At 33.9% G+C, this 25,422-nt stretch overlaps 1 protein-coding gene and 1 pseudogene across 3 annotated transcripts in view; one reads left to right on the top strand and one right to left on the bottom strand.

Annotated features, from left to right (window-relative positions):
- dsx (transcription factor doublesex) overlaps positions 1–25,422 on the top strand; it is an 86,780-nt gene that overhangs the window by 58,842 nt on the left and 2,516 nt on the right. For 2 of the 3 annotated variants that reach the window (XM_014242758.3, XM_036373876.2), the window contains exons 3-4: positions 3,308–3,445; positions 17,847–18,264. In XM_014242758.3, the coding sequence (XP_014098233.1) occupies positions 3,308–3,445; positions 17,847–18,175 (467 nt within the window). In that variant the 3' untranslated portion in view covers positions 18,176–18,264. Of the gene's footprint in view, positions 1–3,307; positions 3,446–3,576; positions 4,277–17,846; positions 18,265–25,422 lie in introns of those variants that run through there. The other variant, XM_014242766.3, reaches the window with a different exon arrangement.
- Positions 875–2,673, bottom strand: LOC138855797 (uncharacterized; annotated as a pseudogene).

Here is a 25,422-nt window from a genome sequence, read left to right as displayed (position 1 = left end):
TTAATGTAATATGTAAATTTTTTTTAAACGAAACATAAACTAAAACTTAATTTTTTTTTTTAATTTCAATGTTATTACTACTTTCATTAAATTGGCGATATAGAAGCCATTTTAATGCTCCATGATCTATTATTACGTGAAAACTTTGGACATAAAGGTACTTGTAAAAATGTTGGGTGCACTTTACCAACGCCAATAATTCCCCCTGATTTACATAACAATTTCTCTCTGGCTTGTTTATTTTCTACCTGTAATACGCAACCAATTTCTCATTCCCGTCAATGACTTGTGATAGAACACCTTCTACTGCATACCCACTAGCATCTGTATCCAAAATAAACGCAGATCCTGGGACCGGGTATGCTAACATTGTTGCACTGCTTAAACGTTTTTTCAGAGTTTAAAAAGCCACTTCCTGTTCTTTATTCCACTTAAGTATTCTGCTCTTTTTCGCGAGTTCATGGAAGCTACTTTGGGCTCAGTTTTAAACCAGCGCTAGCTCTCCGTCGACCTCTTCCAAGTTCTTAAGCTGTTGATCGAAGCTTTTACCGAACACGATGATATCGTCGAGGTACACAAAACAGATCTTCCAGTGTAATCCTTTCAATACCTGGTCCAGGAGTCTCTCAAAAGTAGCAGAAGCATTACTTAATCCAAAGGGTATTACCGTAAATTGCCATAGACTATCTTCACACAAAACCACATGTTCCCATCTTTCTTCTTCACAAGTACTACAGGTGAACTCCATGGATATGCTGATGGTTCGATTACGCCGCTTTCGCCCATTTCACGTATAGTCTGGCTTACAAATTCACGTTTTGCTAAAAGAACGTATCGAAGTGTGTGAGGGCGAGTTAGTCTTACATCACCTGTGTTAATAAATGTGTCTCAACTTTGGTTCTTCCTCAGCTTTTCGTTTACGTCCAACTGAATTATTGGACTGGTTACAGTTCCGTGCATTGTGAGCACTTTTTCGACAGTTGAAGCATTTAACCACACCATCATTTTTCTTACGCGATTCTGTATATTTTTCCAGTACTTTTTGCATCTTCTCTTCAACTTTTTCAAGTAATTGGTTCACCCATGTGTGATCTTCTGTTTCTACTTGATGAGCTGTAAATGTTCGATTGCTAAACAGAGATGCAGTTTCCTGTGTCAGAGCATACGAAAGGGTTTCCGCAAACGTAAGTTTTGGACATTCTAACGCAGTGAAGCGTGTAATGTTATCTCGTATTCCATTAACGAAGGTCTGAATTTTCGTGACTTCGATGAACTCCATGGACCTATATGCATAAGCTGAGTGAGCTAACCTGATTTTGCAACTCGATTTGGAAGATCAGCTTCTCGTGCTCACTACCACACCGCTTTTCTAATGGACCCATCAACATTTAATAACACCTCGACTCAAAAATTGGAATAGTCTGTAATATCTCCGCTGCAGATCGTTTTAATGCAACGAACAATGCAGCTACTTTATCTTCAACTTTGCAATTTTTATGAGATGCCGTCTTTTTGATTTGAAGCTTGAAAGTATGAAACGGAACTGTGCCAAAGGATGGAAATTTTACTTTGGCAGAAGCTGTTGACCTACTTGGCCGATTTAATTGTAACTCGCAGAGACGATCTTACAGTTCATCCACTTCAGTCTTAATTTCAACCCGCTCTTCCGAAATCCATGAGGACACTTCTGCTGTTTGTGAGGTTACCTGCGATATCCGTGTATCCTGCTCTTTCAACTGTGAGGACATCTGTGCTGATATTAATACATACGTACATCACTTTTGATGAGCATTGAGCCTCTTCCTTTTCTACTAACTTCGTTGTTTCTTCATCTAATAGCAATTGAAAACATATTCGTCAACACTAATATTTTCCGCTTCCATGGTCTTTCGCAAACGAGATTATAATTCAGCTTTTATTCGATTAGTTGCCAAACCACGTTGCTCCAGCTCCTTTTTCAGTTGTGGAATCTTTAGATCATTATCAAATCCTTGGGAATTTATTTGACAATCCCACTTCTGACACCAATTGTTACGGATTTCTCGATAAATCGCCTCCCTTGTAACTCACTCTAGAGTTCGATCACTTGATTGGTAAATAAAAGTCCCAATTTAATGCTATACACTTATCTTTATTTCTGATACCAACAAATTGACACTTATTACTTGTTATTCCAAATTACAATTTATTGATATAGCTCTTTACTAAGCAGCACTCTGTTTTGTGTATGTTCGAAATGATGAAAATCCAATCAGATCCTGGGACTAAATTGAAAATCAAAATTGATTTGCAATTCTGACAGATGTGCTGAATAACATTAATATATACGAATTTTGATTGAGGGGATTAAGATTTCTTTTAAACATCAAGTTAGGTGTTTTATGCAGAAATATAAAGAAAGCGACCCACTAAAAACCGGAATGTTACCACAAACGTTAATCGGAATTTTTAACTTGCCAGTAGAACAACCGAGTTCATCACATTACTACATAAGCTACATGTATGTATATAAGACAATTGTAGTAAAAACACTATCCTCTCCTTCACCACTTGATTATTCGATTGCTATTATAAGAAAAACTAAAGATGTAATAAATCTCGAATTACCATCACCAAAAGACCAACTATACTCGTATCAAATCGATCTTTTTGTAAGGTGTTTTTGTTAGACATGTGGTTTTCAAGAAAGTACTAGTATCTCGATCAGCAATGGCGAATTTTAGAGAAACTAGGTAGGAATACATAAAATGAATGAGAATATCTGATAGGTCCAATTAAAAGAAATGTGTTTGTAATTAGGTTATTGTTATTTCTTATTAACGAACTTAAGTTTGGTGCTCTGAAAGAGCATGACCCTATAATGCTAGTCTTACAGAGTCACTTAAAATATACATTATTTTTTTAATGATAACAGTTACCTTTTCAGATTACATTTTAACACGGCATAGATAAAAAAAAAACTGGTATACTGTCGATAAGTATTCTAGTTAAAAATGTTTAATGATGCCACCAAAACCTTTCCTCTGCAGGCTACAGGACAATTCCGAAATTACAATTTTTCCTGTCAATATGGAATACATATGTCAATTTTAATCGCTTGACCGCACCTCCATTATTTTGAAATAACTTACTACCGGTACCAAAATAATGTGAATTTTATATGGTATTTGAAGGAATTTACATATACCTGTCTATAATTACAATTGTACAATAATATTGGATTCACAGCTTTTATTGTTATTTCATTTTACTCAATTGCACTGAACTATCACTTCTTTATTTTCTTTTCAATTTTGTTTAATTCCAGCTCAAGATGTCTTTTTAGAACATTGTCAAAAACTATTGGAGAAATTTCGATATCCATGGGAGATGATGCCATTAATGTATGTGATATTAAAAGATGCTGGGGCAGATATTGAAGAGGCTTCAAGACGCATTGAGGAAGGTAAGTGTGAATTTTACCATTTCCGTTACAAAGACGTGTATATATCGTATATTCTTAAATTGACTTAATTTACCATGATAAGTACGTATTTATTATTGTTCAATCGAATTACAATAATAAAAATATTTTAGGCCAACATGTCGTAAACGAATACTCCCGTCAGCACAATCTGAATATATATGACGGGGGTGAGCTGCGCAGTACGACAAGGCAATGTGGATGATAATTTTTACCGTAATTACACAACAAATTATGTTTTCAATAAAGTTAAATTAATGTAATTATAAAGTTTAATAAGTACATCATTTCCATACAATTAAAATCAATATAGCAAATATAGTTGCAAACTATCTCTTAATTCAAAACCGGAAAAAATTAAATAGCTCACCATTCTACTGTTAGAACCGTTTTCCTTTTAGCAAAGTTGCAAACCGTTTTGTTTTTTGCTTTATTGCCAATTTTTATTCTTTTATGTGTTATATGGTTGTGTGAAATAAATCTTTTACTAAAACTGCAATCAACTAACAAATGGATCGATCGATCTCTTCAATCAACATACAAAACATCCATTTCTACAATCAACTATCCAATCCGGGCACACTACAGTTTCTTCAGCAATCAATCCATATCACTATGGGCCGCCAAATAAGAAGTTTAACAGCTCTGCAATCAACATACTAAGGATATCCATTGGCATTGGAGTTAAAGGGCAAGATAAATATGTATACAAACATACTCTTATAAAACATCGTACAGAAAAATGACTAAACTGTTGAGTTTTTATAAATAAAATATAAATACAATATTTTTCGAGTTCCGATTTTCAATTTACATCTTTTGTATAATTTTAGCTCAGTGATAGTATTTATATGGTCAAATGTATTAATAGCGGGTATCATAAATCTTAAGTAGATATAAAATATACATATATATGGGGGATATGCTTAGGGGTACAAAATATTATTGCTGCAAATCGAATGAAATTTATTAATATGTTTTCTTTAAGGCAGCTATATTACAGAAAGCAATTTCAATAAAATATAGAAATTTATATATCTATAGTAAAAAAAATCGAAAAAATTCCCTTGGTCAAAAACGCCTCCGCGGTGAAAGTTTTACTGCGACTCAGTATCATCAGTTTGCGTAATGGAAAACTTATTAGAAATTAATAATCTATAGTTTTTATTACACTGTAGTCGATTGGATAAAGGATCGTTTTTTGAACTATTTTTATCCAAGTGTATATTTTTTCTGCGTAAAATTCTTCCATCTTAAGTACTTTAATACAGATTCACTCTTTCGACATATTTCCAGTTTTCCATAGTGCATCATACTTCAAAAATATAATAGTAGGGAACAATGATTTTTTAATTTAGTTAAGCATTTATGATATAGAGAATAATTGAAATTATTATAAAATAAGAGGTAAGGCCGTTATATTATTTTATAATAAAGTATCAAAGGCAATAAAAAATATTTATGTATATATTTAACTAAAATTTAGATTTTCCGAAATAAAACACTCTCCTGCATCAAAGTTCACTTAAAAATGCTACGGGTGAAGACGCACCATTTTTACCTTTTAAAATTTCCGGTTTTTTTCAGTATTGATTTCAATTTATTACGCAAAATGGAAATAAGGTCTGCGGAAGTAGTAATTTTGAGAATATTTATGGTTTATACCATGTATATTAAACAATATTATGAACATATCCTTTCACACTTGCTTTATTTGTTTCATTATAAATATTTGGCGACATTTATTCGTATTTCCTTTTCTTTAAATTCTTACAATTTCCATGAATATATAATTTTCGATTCCACACAACTATATAGTTGCGGACCTTGTTTTTCTTTAGCTTTTGGAAAAATGTGCTAAGATAGAAAATATATGGGAGAGATTGTCTTATCAGAGTAAAGAAACGGCAAACAAGCACAACTTATTGGGACTGCACTATCCTGTCGCAGACAATATTTAATTTATGTTAGGTCAGTTAAGGCACATGGTAGCACGCAATTAAACTACAGACATACATACATGTATATACATACAACTGTATTATATACATATGTATATATATATACATACAAATGTATATACAAATGTATTATATACATATGTATGTATATGGCGCTATAATTTTTGTATTCATATTTCAAATTATTGCTCACTCAATGTTTTAATTGTATTGGGAAATTTAAGACGCGAACATTTTAGTGTGTCAACTACAAAACCTCAGGTGCGTTGCAAAGAAAGTTTGATTGCATTCAAGAATGAATTTCCGTAACCAACTAAAAGCCACTGAGAAAAATATCTATAAATTTTATGGCCAGGCCTTAGTCAGAGCACCCTTTTCTCTAAAACTGTTTTCACCAAAATCGGCTAGTAGTAACATCAGCTGCAGTTTTCTGATGATATTAAAATTGTAACGATTACTGTCTTTCTCCTTTTGTTTACTGGAAAAGCTACTGTAAGCGTCACTTGTGTTAAAATCCTTGGGGTTCGGTTGTGGTTGTCATGCGACGATGGCGTTGATGTTTGCATCGTAAATGCATCATTAAACCCAAAATGCATGCGAGAATTTACGATATGCCTCGAAAGGTTGGAAGGAGATGGAGAATCGGGTGTGTAAGAATATAATACAGGATGCTACATTTACCGCTATGGATTCCACATCGACACCAATCATCAGTCGTATTAACTCACGAGCGCCACCACAACATTGCTAGCTCACAACATCCTCTATTTTTCTCTGCCAAGAATTTCGCTCATACCCAATTACTCTTGCCATCGTCGCCACTGCCAGTCAGCTCGAATGCCGTAGCAATCGGCTTCTTTCTTGTCGGTAATAAACGCTGAAGTGTTTATGGAGCAAAATTTTCTCACAACGGAAATTTAATGCGCTTAATGGAAAACCGAAAAGCATTTACAGCAGTGTTTTGGTATAAAATGAGAGTGATCAAGAAAAATGTTTCACCGACGCCATAGATCTTCCACATCTTGAAATTCTTCTACCTTTGTTTATAGTGTGTATGAATGGAGGTACGAATATACACTATATGTAAAACAATTTATAAATTCCATATAAACATATCTACGTACATATGTACGTGTGCTAAAACTACCTAATTTAAATTGATAACAAGAAAAAACGTTAACTTGGGTTGCACCGAAGCTATAATACGCTTCACAGATACAAATTTTCCTTACAATAACTTGATTCCAATCTAATTTCGTGAAGATGCCTCGTCAAATAAAAAAGTTTTCCATGCGGGCACTTTACTCCGATCGTTCAGTTAATTTGACAGCTATATGTTATAGCCATCCGATCTGTACAACTTCTTCGGAGATTGCACTATTGCCTTAAATAACAATCTATGCCAAATTTCGTGAAGATACCCCGTCAAATGAAAGAGTTTTCCATACAAGCACTTGATTCCGATCGTTCAGTTTGTATGGCAGCTATATGTTATAGTGATCTGCTCTAAACAATTATTTCGGAGATTAAGTTGTTGCCTTAAAAAATAAATCACGCCAAATTTCGTAAAGATATTACTTCAAATAGAAAATTTTCCCACAAAAGGACTTTCTTCCGATTGTTCAGTTTGTATGGCAGCTATATGCTACAATGCTCCGATCTAAACATTTTCCTCGGAGATTGTAGCCATGCCTTAGTAACTAGTTCATAGTATATATGTATACTGACAGACAGCCATGGCTAAATATATTTTATAGGGTGTCCGACGTTTCCTTCTGGGTGTTACAAACTTTGTGGCAAACTTAATATTATATATCCTGTTCAGGGTATAAAAACGTGGTATGTTCGATTTTATTATTCGTTATAACACCGAGCATAGTAATCTTCTAATTTTTCAGTAAGAACTTCGGCAGAGCATTTTCTTGAGGTTTGCAAAGAGGAAAACTTTTCATTAATTTGTGACTCGGACTTCCTGATAAATGCTTTTAGCACGTGTAACATTCAGAGCTTTAGTGTCTTTTATTAGTTAGGCCAGTCTAGAGCTCTAAAAATTTGCTTAACTTTTCAGAAGAGCAGAAATAATTAGCAGTAAATTATTTTTAAACTATTGCAATGATAATATAAAATCATACTTAGTTTAGTAGAAAACTAGATGTTTTGCTCGGAAGATACAGTTTAAATTTCACGTAAAACTGATTCGATAGCGAAACAACTATTTTTTCACTATTCTACCAATTGCATAATCTTTTTATGGATCTAAACTCTACTTTAGGCCAAAAAAAATTCTAAATTTTTTGACAGTTCCAGAGATCTAAATGAAAAACATAATAATTATATTCTATTGATGTCCTTTAAAGAATCATTCTGCAGTTTAACCAAGAAAAAACAAAAATTACATGTATAAGCTTGTCAATATCAAAATGAATATTGCAGAATCCTACTGAACAAAGACGAAGAGGATAAAAGTAAGGAATACACTCTCACAAAAACCTTCTTCGAATTTAAAAATATTGAGTGACCTAGTGACACCATCCCTAATTATATATGAATCTATTTACGCCTATAGAGCAAATGCTTTTGTCGTTCCTGAACTGTTGAGCTTGTTTTTGTCAACCTATGTATGTATGTATGTAGTTTCAGTTACATAACAACTCGTGTACATGTTTATTTGTAATTTTCGATAAAACCGGAGTTGCAAATGATTAATAGCCCTACAAGTACAGCGGGAATAATTTGATCAGTCATTTGAAATTTCGTCAGCACGTCGAACAAAGTGTTTATTATTTTCTTTAAGGCAACCCTGGTTATGACTCTAAGCCTATCACAACTGAAAACAGCTTGTTATGACTGTAAATCTACCACAAATTGAAAATTATTTCGCGCAGTTTTGATTGAATGGTTTCTCAGCTCAATAGTTATCTCTTCTTTTCACAAATTCAGATCCACGTCTATATTAAACAGAAAACCTTGCAATTAGTTTCTTTCACTTTAATTTATATTTTTAATAATCACATACATCAAACATCCACAATTTGCTTCTGATAAAACCGTAAATTGACCGTCGTTTTATTGTTCATTTGACCGTGAGTGGTGACAGTACTAAGGAATTCAGTAATTTCGTTCTTATGTACTTACGTATTTATGTAAAGCTATAGTAAGCATTATAGGTTGTAGTTGTCTCTTTTTAAAAATCACGGTGATAGTCAACTTATTAGTAAACTGTATGTCACGACTGGCATAACCAATGAGAGTGTATTGATGAACCCATCAGCAGTTTCTTGTAGGGACTGTTGCTCTTAATCTATAAATATATATTAATGTAACCACAATTTTGGTGGTAGTGTATTTATCCTTATGCTGAGGCATTAAGGGGACACCTACATATATCCAGATTAATATAAATTAACTATTATGTGATGATGATATTATCAAATAGATAAAGCCTTCCAGAAATTCCCAAATGTATATAACTCGAAATATTTGCATAGTTAATAATATACTGACATCAAAATAAAAAAAGTGTTAGTTTATTAACAAAGTATCTTATTCACGTTCTGGAACATCTTCGAAAAAGTTAGAAAATATTATTTTTATGGATTTTGCTACCTTTTGTGTATACAAACACTGCAAAAGTTATTCTAGTATAAGAATAAAAGGCATTTATTTAATAAAATTTCTCAGAGAAACGGAATATATGATAAAGGGCAAATATATATCAGGATAATATGAAAGTATAGTGGGAAGTCGAAGCTACACTGCATGAGACGATAATATTTTCTCCTATAATTTTATTATTATGTGTCACATACATACAAGGCCATACATATACTATAATATTATAATAAATGTAAAATTATGTAACGCTTATCTAAGTTTTATTGTTTTGCATATTTTTTGATAAATTCAATTGAAAGGGCGAATGTTAGTTTTTCATTTAGAATTTTCGCACTTTACAACTATAATATTGTATAATAAATATTTTATGATGTGGATGTAGTTTTTACCAAATTTTCACTCAGAGATATTAAATGCTGAAATGAAATATTTCCGTTTCATTGAGATTAACACCTATTAGTGGTGTCACGATAAACTATATGTGTATGTCCGCCATTCTGTTAAACCTGTGCCAAATTTCAGCTAAGTATGTAAATATCGTCTTGTAGGCGTTGCACTTACACCAACATTCAGAAAGCAACTACATATATAAATGTTACTTTGCTTCTATAAACGAACCTCTTTCGGGATTTCCTTAAATAAATTATTAATAACAATTTTTTTTTCCTATTTAGACCAGGTGACCACCCTAATGTACAGTTATGTGTTCGTAATACTTTTAATATTTTTGAATCCGTATGGGCACATTTTGTATGCATAAACAAATGTTTTTATGTTTTTACTGGTTGGCTTATGAATGAACTTTTACATTTAAATTTCTTTTTCATCATTTGTATGAAATATTAACTTTATTGTTTTGGTTTCAATTTCGTATTTCGATGCAAAATACACATAATTTTTTACTCAGCCGACACTTTGCCTGATTTGTTTATAAACAATGCCTGGACATGGCCCGCTTCGATGGTAATTGCGGCGGCAACGACGCCGAGTGTAACATTCCCGCTGATGCTAGTGGCCCACTGCGGGGCCCCACATACATATAGGCGCGCACATTTAATTGTGTTACTCAATTTATATGCAAAGTTGACAAAATAATTACAAACACACGCATACTTACATATGTATGTACATTTGGGCATATTGTGGACCAGTCATTGGGATTTATGTATATCCAGCTTTAAGGCCAGTTTTTTAAACAATGACTTTGGCTCAGCTACTCACTTTCAGGGTACGCATTCTTTGATTGTTTTGTTTATTTACATATTTATTTGGTAATTTGGTGTGACCATAAAATTATGATTTTATTTATTTCTCACTTACATAGTAAGTAGTTCTATGTGGATGTCTGAATGCTTTATTAACAACACAATTGTTTATATGTTCTTATTTTTAAATTTATATATAATATATATGTATCTATGTACATACATTTAAACGAAATCCCATGCGAGTTATCAACTATAATGATAGAAATTAGAGCTTACAAGCTGATTTCAATTAAGGAACACCATGATGGACAAATGTACTGGAATCGCCCAAAATTTCTAAATTCAAAACAATGATTCATCGCCCTAATGCTATTACAGTACTTTACTTATACATACTTATATGCATATGTATGTACATGCATATGTGTGTGATATGTTCGTAGGTGAATATTTAGTAAACTATAATTGCACAATATTAAAATCTAAGTATGTACATAAGTATGTATGTACATGGAGTGAAAAGTTTTGCGCTTTATGACTTCATACAGCAGAAAAGTCGTAAAAATCCACTCCATTTACCGTTTAGGGGCCAACTATGGTGTCGGTTGCGCTGCATTTCACTGTTACTCTGTCTTTAAAATTCGCGAACAAAAATAATTTCATGTCAAAATATTTATGTACATACATATGTAGGTATGTATATATGTACGATTTTCTTATCTCAAATGCCTTAAAAATTAATACATTGTGTACTCTATATACTTATCTAAACGGATACTAATGTTATTCGCCTAGTCGAATATTCAATATTGGGTGTGCGGATGTTTATAAATACAAGATATCTTCACGCAATTTAGCATGGATTATTGTCCGAAATAATGCAATAATCTCCGAACAAACTGTTTATGTATATTATAGGACCACTATAGCTTCTAGCTTCATAAAATATATTTTTTCCTTATTAAGTAACCGATTTGAAAGTTGCTCACTTATACCAACGTATGTCGTTAAGTGTAAGGCAAAAAAAATGTATTATTCTATTAATGTATCAAATGATTAATTGCAAGATATTAAGCGACTAATCGCCCCTTTCGATTATTTTTGTTTTTAATGTTAAAATAATAAAACAACTTCATTTCAAATTTGTTTATTGATTATAACCGCATATATTACATATAATAAACCACTTATAATTATTCTTTAAGTACGATTGCAAAACAGTAGTTTTGAAAGCTTTTTGGTTGTTAATCTGCCTCAGTTTTCCGAAGCTATTGCCCCAGCTTTAGAAAATAGACGTCCCGCGGGAATAAGCAGATAAAATTGAGAATAAACAATCCTTATTTCTTGTCATACCTCGGAAGTGTCTCGTTTCAGGTCTAAAACTTGGCAATTCAAATAAAACTTAGCTCGTCTTGAATGCATGTATCAATATTCTGCCTCCGCCTTTTGCTAAGAACTATGGATTTTAGAAGGCCCATAGTTCAAAATCTTCTTCCAAAGATTCCTTTGATGTTTCGCTTCCACATTCAGTGTCGTCTGCAACCTTCATTTCATTTCTCAAAAACCGCATTGCAGCTTTAGGATCTGCCAAATGTATTTTTTAACCCGTGGTAGTTTTCTAAAAATTCCTCACCATCTTGTTTACGTTTAAGCTTTTTATGCTGAATCATGTTGGTTGTGTTATTCGAATACTTCAGCTTTTTTGTACAAAAAATGCATATTCAAAATTTTTATCGTCGGTTTTTTTTATACTCTCGCAACTTGTTACTACAGAGTATAATAGTTTTGTTCACATAACGGTTGCTTGTATCACCTAAAACTAATCACGTTAGAGACGTAGAGACGAGTTGAAATCCGGATGACTGTCTGTCCGTCCGTCCGTCTGAGTTAATTAGGTTAATTTTAATATAAGTAAGTAAGGTAATTCACAATACGAAATATGTTTTCAAGTAGTTGGAAGGGATATGAATTTTTCTACCTGATGATAAGAAAAAAGTAGAAGATCGTTAGACGCAGCACCTTCCCTTTCCAATTAAGAGCTCATACTTGGAGAGCCTTTCTTAGAAATGTCTATCAACCAATTTTTTAGAGTACGAAGCAAAAAAAAACATTCGATTTTGACCCACCCTATATATTGAATAAGTAAAGATTATCTCTTTCAACTGTTGTCCGCGGCTAAGTCTCAGATGGTCCATCCGTTGAGTCCAATTTTCCATGACTCGTTCGAGCATTTCGACTTGGTAACTGCCGAATGACACGCGTGATGCTTTGCTCCAAGGTCTGAAAATCCATTGATTGAGGCGATATGTAGGAAGTGGCGCCATCTTGTTTAAACCGAATGTCGCCGAGATCACGAGCTTCAATTTCAGATATCAAATACACGGTTATCATGGCGCGATAACGTCGCCCTTGACGGTTACGTTCTCACCGGCATTATTTTTGAATAGATATGAACCCCACCGGTGATTCTACCGGCTCACAAACCACACCAAACCGTTCTTTTTTCTGGATGAAAAAATGACTTGGTCTATTCGATCGAATAATATCCAATAATGAATGCTGGGTCTCTAGATGAGTGATGGTGTTGGGAATAGTACGCTCAGTAGGCCGATTATGTTGCCCATAAGTTGAGCGAAGCGCGCGAAACACATTCTTTACAGAACTTGAATTTTCGTAATAAAGTTGAACAATTTGTAAACGTTTTTCAAGATCTATCAAAACAAGGCTATTAAAAAAATTACCTCTACTTGGATCACCCGATATATATGGGTATGAATATGTATTGTTATTATTATTATTAAACATTACTGAAATTAGTATATACCTTAATCCTTTTGCTTAATTTCTGCCTGTGAACCACGTAAAGACCAGTTTTGGTTCTCAGTGATGCCAGATGTGTTAACGAAACTTTTTATTAAAACTGATGCATAACAAATCGATTACAATCAAACTTATTAACTTATAATATAGGTCATAGACTCTACAACATTTTGCTTCGTGTCCGAAATATTTATGACGAAATATGACGGAAAAAGCCAACCAAAAATCGGAAGTTATTAAATAAGAGATATGAGGTTTAGAGCAAGGTATAAACTTAGCTGACCATTCGTTCCGGTCCCGCCGGGAAAGTCCGGATTCCGAGTTAAGCGTCCTGGGCTTAGAAATTAAAAAAAAAGAATGAGTTCAATAAAATTGAGTTGCTCTCTCACCTATTATATGTCGCGATATTCAGTGAATTATAATATGAAAAAAATCGATGGCTAAAAAAAAACCGTTCACCGATATAGTCACCTAAGTATAAACGCATTCCATTTAAATTTAGCGCTAGACCGCATTTTGAGCAACATAGACGGTTTAAAATCAAATGGAAAGTCAAAATTGGTGGAAATCACTAGATCGCGTACATTGGGGCTAGAGGAAGATCTGTACTGATTGTATTAACTTTTGCAATTACTCAAGTGTACTCGATAACATGTTTACAAACAATTTTATGAAGATAACTCACACACTGATCGGCATTTTAAAAATAATGTCTGCAAGAATAACGAATATTGACCAATACTCATACATAACATAGGTATATGGTATGAATTCCACCAGAAGTTTAAAATTCGTATATTAGGTACCTTGGGGCTAAGTATTCTATATAAAAATAATGTATGAAACAAATTGGGTTGAAATTGGTTAAGTAGTTGCTAGTCCGCGTATATAGGATTTCACTTAAAAGTGGCTCGCTTGTTCTTTTATCGGCTACAATTAAGCCCGTACCATTTCGGGTGTAAAGTTGAATGTCGCTGACCCATTTATTTATTTGGTCATTTTGGCCTATTATAGGGCGGGACCACGACCACTATTTCAAAATGTTCAGCCCGGTTGTGCCGCTCATTTCTATGATTTCCTGTTCCAAATTACAGTTTTGTATTTTAATGTGGACCTAGTTTTAATAATAATAACTCTCACCATAAATGTGTCACATAAGTGAAGTTTTTCCTGTGGGGATATTGAGTTTTAACATAACCACACACTTCCTTGTAAGTAACCATAATGCTTTATTTTATGTTTAACCTCGCCTGTGTCCTTAAGTCCGATGCCCGCGATTACGTAAACGTAAACTCAATAAAAGGAAATAAATAACTGTCATCTAGTCGAGTGTGAAATAATTTGCAATTTTTCAGCTGCCTGCAAACAGTTAGATATCACAAAATACATTGGTCAGCGAAATGCAAAAAGTCATAACATAACCTTAAAGAAATATAAGATTTATTGAATTTAAAGGGTAAAAAATATTGTAGCATTTATTTAGCATACATACGAATATATTCAGAGTTGTTGTGTTTTGCTGCGAAGTTTACATATCTCTATGAGCAAAGCATTTTGCAATTAGCATGAAATCATGTGACCATTTACTAAGATATCGTGTCACTGGCAGGCTATAAATTTATTCTCGATGATTTTTGTTGTTATTTGGTTCGCCAATAGCATTGTGGTGTCAGTTGCACTACCTCCGATGCATTTTTGTATGCTTTTGGGCTGTAATCAAGTGGATGGTTTTCCTACCATTCCCGACCCATCATTCTGATTGTAAAGCGCATTCCTTCCGCCTGCCACACTACTTCGTTCTTTCATTTTCCCGTTACTGCCACAGATGAGGAAGGAAGAAAACTTCAAAACATCGCAATTTCAAATTTTACGACTTTTTATTTGCCAAGAGTCAAGAGGTTTGGCTTCAGTTTCAGCTCCGTCTTAGTCTCCATGGCAGAGACGTTGTGGCAGAGACGTTGGACTTCGTCGTCGGTTGCGCTGCAATGGCTTAACATTTAACTGCATCAGCTCTGCAGCATATACTCGCACGCTTGGGTATGCCAAGTTTTTATGCGTTTTGTTTGCAACGCATTAAAATTAAGCAAAATTGCAAGTTTTCCAGCGATCATAAAAATTGAATTGAAAGAGTGCGAGCGATAAGGTACACTAAAATCAAAATAAAAACGACAATGCAGAAAATGGCCAAAAATAAAATAAAAAATATTAATAGAAAATGAATAAGACGACAATACGACAATACGACGAAAGGATAAAATGCTTTTACTGAGATGGTGTACAAATTCACGAGGTACTTTTTAATTGCAATCATTGAGTTTGGAGAAATCGTCGAATATTTATGTAACATACATTTATGTATGCTAACAGGTGGATTTCATCTGCAATGTGGTTGGTTAAGGTACTTACTTGTATAAATGTGAAAAATATTTCCAAAATACAATTAAGGTTTCATTTAAAAATATGCAAATTGCTGCAATGCTGCAAACAAATAAACAAGTAAGGTAGAGTTAAGTTCGGGTATAACTAAACATATTATACTCTCCCCGTTTGCTCAAGAAATATCTTCCGGTCTTGACAAAACTTTTTATTTAAAACTGTTGCATAGGGAATGCTATGTGATTTTATCGATTTTATCCATTTTTAGCATCAAGACATATTATTACCAGGAAAACACGTTCTCTCTATATATATATTGCATAAAGTCAACCTGAACTTTGAAAATCCTTGGATTAAATTTTTATTATATGGAATTTAATATTATATAGAAAATAGGATTGCTTGAATCCCGATTTCACTCATTTTCACAGTGTAAGAAAAAGTTGTGAGAATAGTGTTATCCAATGAATTTGGTTAAAATTGGTGATTTAGCTCCTGACATACAAATTTCGCCTAAAGGTGGGAGTTGTCACTCCCATTGACAAATTCATAATATCAAAATGAGAACAATCGGTTTAACTAGAAAAATAACATTAAAAGGTGTTTTCTTATGTACATATATATATACGAGGCAGATTCGATAAGTATTAACCTACAAGAACAAACACTTTTGGAAAATTTCGATTAATTTGATTAATTTCTCGACGAAATTTTTTTTTAAGTGGATACCTTTACACCAAAAAGGTTTACATCATCATTTTTATACCCTGAGTAGGAATTGCCACGAAGTTTGTAACACTCAGAAGTAAACGTCGGAGACTTTATAAAATATATATATGTATAAATAATCAGCATGATGATCTGAGTTGATTTAGCCATGTCAGTCTGTCTGTATATACGCTAACCAGTATCGCAGTTTTTGAGGTATCGACCTAAACTTGTGCACTCATCTATTTCTCCCTAAGAAGCTGTTCATTTGACAATATATCTTCTTGAAATTTGGCATGGGTTATTGCCTAAGGCACTGACACTGACAATTGACAAATCTTTTACTTTACACATAACTCAAAAACATGTCATCAATATTGTGTGAATAAAATGAAGCTACCCCTATGTGACTACTTTCGCAAAGCTAGGGGAATTTGGTGGCGTCGGTTAAAAATATATAAATGTAAGGACTAGTAAAAAGAAATTAATCTCGCGTTGTATCCGGCGTTATAAAGATAAGATTTCGTACTAAACAAACTTATTAAACAGTTTTGTAATTGCTTGAGTCAATATTGTATGAGCACTCGTCAAAGATGGATACCAGCAAAGGGAAAATACGCCATATTTTACATTTCTTCTCCGATAAGTGCTACAGCTCAAATCAGGCAGTTGAAAATGGTAATCAGGACTATGATTTGTAACAGCCAATTTAGTACACACACGTGTTGTTTCTGTTCCGGTAATTTTGGCCTCAAAAGTGCGCTACGGTTTCGAAGGCGAAAATAACGATGAAATAATGGAAATCATGGAGTCTGACCGTCGTGTAAGCACTGTTTGGCTTGCCCTGCAGCTAATCATTGCACGTAGAGTCGTCGCAAACAGTGTCCAAGCCAGAATTGAGGATAAGGAAGATTTTGCTATGTGTTTGGTGGTACTCGCAGGAAATCAGCTACTATCAGCTCCTACCTTACGGCCAAGATTTTAGTTCAGACCTGTGATATCAATAATTTAACCGTCTGAAGGCATCAATCGCCCAAAAGCGGCCAGCCAAACGCACTCGCAGGAAGCTCCGCGAGATTTGTTGAGAGGGTTTTATGTATCCATCTTATAGTCCGGACCTACCATCATGTGTTACTACCTGTTCCTGTATAGCGAATGATTTTGAATGAAAAATTCGCCTAACGAGAAGCTTGTGAGAATCGACTGTCATAACTTTTGGCAATAGGGACGACGGTTGTTTTAAGAATAAGTTATGAAATTACCGTCGAAATGGCAACAAGTTATTCAATAAAAGGTACATATTTGACCTAAATAGGACATTTTTAACTAAAACCAAATAAAACCTTAAATTTAATGCAAAAAGAATGGATTTCGTTTTACTACTTATACATACATATGTAAACGGCGAGCCTTGAATGCCTTAAGCTCAATTAGGGACACATTCGCATCTACATAGATCTTCTATGTTAACAACCAAATATTACTCTTTTTTTCTTTTTTGATAAGGCCATTTATTTTTTGCCGTTGCATTACGTTGCGTTCTAACTTAAGACTTTAATAACATATAAATTTGTTTATATTTTTTTATTAATAAGTAAAACTTCAATCGAAGTTATTTTAATATCAATATCTTTAAAATTGCATCTATTACTTTTCACTAATTTGTTTCTATATATACATATATATATCTCATAGCAAAGCGAATTGTGAATCAAACCATATCGCTACATTGGATGGATAGACAATTATACTATAATTACTACTCATCCGCAGCACTAGTAAACACTCCTCCTACATATTTTCCATATCCGATTGCCATTGGAAGCAACGGCTTACTAACATCACACTTTTCGCATCTAACGGCCTCTATTCGACCACCATCGCCCGAGCAACCCACTCTAAGTCGAACGCCACCCAGTCCATCTAAGCCTTCGCGACCAGGTAGCATCCTCAGTGAAACGATGTCGCCGCCAGCAGCCGCTACAAGCTTGACGTCATCCGCCACAGCTGCTGCAGCTACGTAACAGCAACATCAGTCGCAACGCTACAGCCAGTCTACTCATGCAACCGCTGCTGTTGCAGCTGCAGCCGCAGCGGCTGCTTTGCTCTTAGTGTAAGTATTATAGGTATAACTATTTTATTATATACTTATATGTTTACAGATGTACGTTGGTAGAAAATACATAAATAAAGTACAATATGTTTTTTAGACATGTGGTTTTCATGAAGAAATAAAACGCATATAAATTAATATTATATTATTAGCTTTTTTATATACTTGTATATAAGGGCCCAATTTTCGACCACTTTCTGCAGCAATTGGGACCGTATGTCAGCAATAACGAGCCGAATATACTCTTCCAAACCATCAATCGTTTCGGGCATATCTGCGTAGACAAGGGACTTCACATTACCCCATAAAAAATAGTCCAGCAGTGTTAAATCGCACGATCTTGGAGGCGCCGCCATAGGACCGCGACACTAGATAATACGCTAATCAAAAGTTTCATTCAGATTATCATCACTCCAAAGCGACCAATATCGGGGTTGGTGGCCATCTCGTTTAGGCCCATTTCCCGAACGTGCGACGCGCTTTTTGGTCGTTCGGCTTCAATTCTTGCACGAGTTGGATTTTGTATGCCCGGAAAAATCTTCCTTCCGCAAAATCTTCCATAAAAGTCTCTTGCAGTCTCAATAACATATCTTACAGATTGACCGATATTTTTGGCAAAAAGTCAGCCATATGCACTGGGGTCCACATATTTTGTATATGGGGCTTGAACAGTTGTCTGATTTGAATAATTTTTGGTCACAAACTGTCACACTTCAAACACAACAACTTAACTTCAACCGTTAATATCTTTTAAACGTTTACGAAAAAATCGTATAAAATCATTTTTTAAAGCATTCAATTTTCTACAAAATCCATGAAACGAGATATTTTTTCAAGTAGTTGGAAGTAAGATATTAATATTTTTTCTTCTGATAATAAGAAAAAGTAGAAAACTGTAAGGCTAATATTATATATTGAAAATGATTTATAATATGTGTATAAGTATATGTAATTATTGTTACTCTGAAGTATGGCTATCCACACTTCCATTGTTATATAATCACAAAACTGTATCAATAATTTTAACATGAGAAACCTTCCACACAGAGTTTACATATGATATGTATGTACATACGTATATTTTCACATTGGAAAATGTTTATATGTATAAAACATCTACGAGCTCCGTACGAACCGACTAGGTTTCGTACTTCCTTTATAAGTAAAAGCCTTGTGTTTTCTCAACGTGGCCTTTTTGTGTGTTTTGTTTTTCACGCCCTTTTTGATAGCAATGGGTGCCACTTTTGTAAACGGAAACGTTCTGTTTCAAGTGGCTACTCTTGTAGATGGGCTGCCTTTCAGCGTCTCATTTCGTATTCCTTGCAGGAGCGCAGCTTTTAATCAAATCAATTTTGTGCATACTTTTATGTTTACAATTTAAGTTTTGTGCTAAATTTTCAGTTTCCGTCTGCCATGTCTTTGTTGTGCGAGATGCTGTTTCCAAAGCCAATGCTTGATTGACATACTTACAAGTAAATACATCCTCAATATATACATATATTGATATACATGCATACAGATAAATGTTTGTATGTATAATCATTAGTAGTACATTGCCGGCATGGAGCGTTTTAGCATGAGTAAATGGAGACCCTCTTTTAAGATGCAATTGTGACGTTTTCTAATGAAATAATTTTATATACCATATTTACGTAATCTTCTTCGTGCACAACGAAACTTAAATTGGCGTTTACTATCAACAAAAATAGACTAATAGGAGGCTAGGAGCTAAGATCCATTTGTATTGTTCCCTATTTTACAAGGTTTAAGTGCAATAGCCGTTTGGCAATTTGCAAGAATTGAGATTGCAAAAAGTATAACGGTTTCCGACGCAACTGCTTTTTGGTTGAAGACGGAAGGATCCAACGTTAACATTATTTCTACAGCATTTTTGGTAACTACCGCCAGCGAGGACATGGAAAATCATCTCATCTCATTTAGCAAAAAACGAAATGCTTTCTTATTTAAACGAAAATAACATATGAATCTGCAATAAACATTATGTAAAAGCCATTTAATTGTCAATAAAGCATTGGCTTACTCAGCGTTAGGAAGTTTCAATGGATTTTAGTGATAAGTAAGGTTTTTCCGTATACGCAGAACACAGAGCAGAATCGAATTACCATAATTTTTGGTGCCAAAATTTTTAGCTGCTTAATAATCTATCCAATCTTCACTTTTTTAGGTTGGCAGCATTAATGAAACTTCGACTGAAATTAGTTGTAGTTTGTAATACCAAAAATACTAATTCAAGTCTATTATAATAATATATCTCTAATAAAACCATAAATCACACTTTAACAGTCTACTCTTTAGATATTATTTCATATAAGTAAACGGTCTTTGGAAATTATTGCATATGAAAAATTGCGACAGAGATATTCACTGTTGCAACTAATTATATTGCTTCCGTGCGCTTACTTGATATATTTTTGCGTATTCGGTCATCCAGACACTTTTATAACGTATAGTAGAGTAAAGCAATTCGGCAAGGTACGACGTGGCATGTTTTGGACAAATTAAAAAATTTAGAAAGTGAGTTTGCCTTAAATATTTAATTTAAAAAATATTTTTTGACATACATACTTTCGTAACGAATTTATAATTTAGAATGCCACGTACAACTCAACTATGGCTTGCACCTATTTACAAAACTTCGAAATACATGGTATATTAAACCAGTAAGAAAGGGCTTGGTTCAGGGCGTAACCGAACATGAAAAACTAATACGGTACTTGTTCAGTATATCAAACTGTGCTTATTCTTTGACGCCCAGTTTTTGTGTCAATTAGGGATTTTGCATGGATTGAACAATATTCAAAAAACAATACAGACTTCTTCAATTAAGTTCTTAAAAACGTAAGCCACGATCCTTAAATATATATGTCAGTAAATTGTCTTTTTTTTATTCCTTATATTTTTCCGTTTAAAGTTTAAAATGTTATTTAAATATCATTACTAAAAACTAAATAAATTCTTAAAGTGCACATATGACTGTTTTTTAATTGATTAGGTGTTCAATCAAGCGGGACTTCTGTAAGTGAACGAAGTGTTTAAACTCGCGTAACATGTTGCTACAGAGTGTTATAGATTCTCGGAAACCACTTAACCAATTTCAACCAATCAATGTGAAAATGGGTGAAATCTGATGATAACCACGCCCTTTTCCCATATATAGATTATGTTGAAAACCAATAAAAGTGCGTGGCACTGTCCATCCTATGCCTTAGAAACTACTGTACCGATTTCTGCCAAATTTTGTACATGATATTATTTTGACTATCATATGTTCTATTACAAAAATGGGTCACATCGGGCTGCAACCACGCAAACTTCCCATATTTCAAATTTTAAATTTAATATGATGCTATCACTTTACACTATACAACTATACATATGTATATAATAAGATACCAAACATATGTGTGAGCCTTTCACTCTTTCGTCAAATAATGGATGTTGAATTATTTCGCAACTTTCCTTAATATAACGTTTTTCCTACAGCTGAACGTATTTCCTCGGCTTTGATCCTTCCGAGAGTAAAAGATATTCGGTTACACCCGCACTTAGCCCTTCCTTAACTGTCGTCTCCTGCTGATAATATAAATTCTCAAAATTGCAATTACTAATTCCTTCTGCTAAAGCATTAAGCAAATAAGCAAGTGCTTTCGGTCTCACCATGAAGGTGCCAGCTGAAGCTATAAAAATAATTTTTATGTGACCGTAATTCCAGGTAATTCATTTAATAAACTTTGATACGAACTAGACACCTTCTATTGGGGTGGGTGTTACGGACCAAAGCCTTTTGATTTGCTAACTTTGTTTCTTTTAATATTTTTTTGCTTAAATGCCATATATGCCTTACGACTCACTTTTCATTTTTCCCATTTTTTATAATCTCATACACTGAATTTTATTGTCCGAAATTCGCCCTATGAACTTCTCAAATATCTAGTTTACTCGCTTGCCGTCAAGGGATTGATTTCTCGATTCGTAAAGTTTAACGCTTTTATATACAGCTGGTGGAAGTCTTCTGCTATATACATATACTGTTGGGAATAACGATTGATTACAAATAACCGCAGATCTAATTTATTAATTAGAACAAATGGTGGAAGTGTAAATGCTTTTAATTAAATCATACATTCGAAATAGATATTATAATGTGAACAAACCAGACTTTTGTAAGCTCGAAATTTTTCCGTTAATCTGTACATGTGTACAATAATTTGTCTTTTGCTTCAAAATAGCCCTCAGTCTTGCTTGCATTACCTCTTCATTATACCCTGAACAGGGTATGGTAAGATTGCCAACCCGCAGAAAAAGTCGGAGACCCTAAAAAATTTATATATATAAAAGATCAGCACGATGAGCTGAGTCGACTAAGCCATGCTTGTTTATTTGTCCGTCTGTCTGTCGGTATATACGCAAACTAGTCCTTCAATTTTTGAGATATCTATCTGAAATTTTGCACACGTCCTTTTCTCACTAAGAATCTGCTCTTTTGTCGGAACGGTCGATATTGGAACACGACTTGAGGAGATATATTCACCAAATTTGGCATGCATTATTGTCCAAAGCAACGGTGCAATCTCTGAAGAACTTGTATGTTGCTGCCATACATTAGGTTCATGGCATGTAATCCACCCGAATCCAAACCAGCCCGAAGTCATTTGTTTTGTTTTTGTGCAAAACAACCTCTTTTGGAAGTCCACTGGGTACACCGATTTATGTGATCACACATGGACGACCAACTTGAATACATATTTGTATAATCGTCATATCATATACCTATGCACGTATGAACCATATGTATTTTGCTCTTCTGGCATTAAATGCAATAATTTCTAATGCCACTAAATATTTTATAATAAACTACATACATATCCATACAAGCAAACTTCTTTAAGCAGCATAGCATACCACAGGCAGACACACACGCTCACCCGAAGCTCCAATCTAATATTAATTCGGAAATCACTTCGAGATCATAAAAACGCACTCAACACAATTCAGTGTTTGGCGGGAATTTTGACATTTATGCATAATATTTTACTGAAGATTTTGTTGCAAGCACACGGCGAAGAGTCGTACCTTTACGAAGAAAAGAACTCAAAATTTCGGGTGGTTGCAGGATGGGATAGAGTATTGTCAGACACCGAACAAAAGCGAAAGCAATAAAATTAGAGCCTTTTCGAATCTGCGTCAGTGTGAACATGCGCGGTTTGTCCAAGTGAAGCCTCGATTGCGATTTCGACAGAACGCAGAAGTGGTAGACGCGCTTTGATTATGCATTTGCCGAAATAGATCATTAAAATTGAAGTGGAAATAAAGTAAAAATGCAATAAATACAAAAAACAAATTTAATGGGGAATAAAAAACCAGACGCATCCAAGAAAACAATTCTACAAAATTGAACAAAACATCAAGAAAGAGCTTTGCCTGAAAAACTAAGAGGGTAATCTGCTGGAGTAATTAATTTTGTACTAAAGGATTTTGCGAAATCGACAAAGTCAACTCCATAATATTGTTGTTGTATTTTCGTATAAGGTATACTGCGTATGTGGCTAACCACAGCATTCAAAAGTTGTTCAGAAGCCATTAAAGTTGTATAACAGATTAAAGAGTCGTTATAAACCGACCGTATTGGTCATGAAATTGGCGGTGGTTTGCTTTAATGAACGCTCTATGACAAATAAAATACTTAATAGTATTATTATCATATATTTATAATGACCATTTAATAGTGTTCGACTATTGAACAAGCGAAGTAGATCTTAATAATTTTAGGGTTATTGCAAAAATTAAAACAAAGAATTCATAAAAACTTTCATAACCAAAACAATATCAAGTTATTAGTCTTAGTTATTTTACTTTTGTAATAATTCTAACAATTTTTTTTCGGTGACGGGATGGTTTTTTCTATTCTCACCCAAATTTTTGTGGATTTTTAGGAGAAATAATTACAACACAAAACTTTTTTTTGGAGGGTTTCAAGAGTAATAATTTGTTTCGCAAATTCTATGTTATTGTGTTGATAAATTAAGTCATAAATTAAAAAGTAATTTCTCCGTTTTTCGAACTTAGCTTCCGAAAACGTAGAATCAATCAACTCAATCTCTCGAAAAAATTTGGTTTTGTACAATACCCAGCTAAGTTTGTTTCAAGGTGCTATATCTTCTGATACAAAAATGATTCTCAAACATTATTTTCTATAAATGGCACTGAGGCTTCTGTTTTCAAGGCTTCCGCTTTCGGACGATGTGAGCAAATCCGTTGCCAAAGCTTACGTTCAGCTTCATATTTTTCCAAATCAACATCCTTGCATTTATCCTTTATCATACCTTTTCCAATTGCGGCGTTACATTTTTATACCCTGAACAGGGTATATTAAGTTTGACCATGTTTGACCAAAATTATCTAAATCGAACCAAAACTGTTCAAGCCCCAAGTTACTGAATATGTGAACCCCAGTGCCTATAGTTGAATTTTTACCGAAAATATCGGTCAATGTGTAAGATATATTTATAATTAAAATTCATATAATAAAATAAATAAATGAAACTATCAGTAAAAGTATGTCTTTGTGTCAAAAATGGGTTGAATCGGATCAATACTTCCTTTAATATAAAATTTTGCCAACACATGTAATAATTTTCCGGGCTTTGATCCTTGCAAGTTGCGAGAGTATAAAATGTTCGGTTACAGCCGAACTTAGAACTTCCTTACTTGTTAATATTTGGTGTTAAACAGTTCTTCTGCTTTGTAAGCGCTTGTTGCTACAGTGTGATATGCACATATGTTTAGGAACGTTTTCATATATGTATACTTGTATATGAAGACTAACGAATTGTAGAACATACATATTTATACTAACATATAGAACGTCAAATTTATGGTATACTTTGTTGCATTCGCTCATTAAAAAGTAATTTCGAAATGAAAATATTGTCGTGCTTCCGCTCATTTATCGATGCCCGGGCACTACGGAAAGAGTATACATTATAAACGTGCTCTCATTTCCAACTTACAAACAGACACAACTGTCTACCAGTTTCCTTTACCCTGCACCAAGGTATTTAACAATATATAATATCATAGCAGGCAGTTACGCATACCTACCTATGTACATATTCGTAGATACTCGTATGAGAATTT

The sequence above is a fragment of the Bactrocera oleae genome, chromosome 2 (assembly GCF_042242935.1).
Source record: "Bactrocera oleae isolate idBacOlea1 chromosome 2, idBacOlea1, whole genome shotgun sequence".
In the NCBI taxonomy this organism is placed as follows: Eukaryota; Metazoa; Arthropoda; class Insecta; order Diptera; family Tephritidae; genus Bactrocera; species Bactrocera oleae.
Note: the sequence above shows the minus strand (reverse complement) of the source record. Positions and strands in the feature narration are given on the sequence as shown.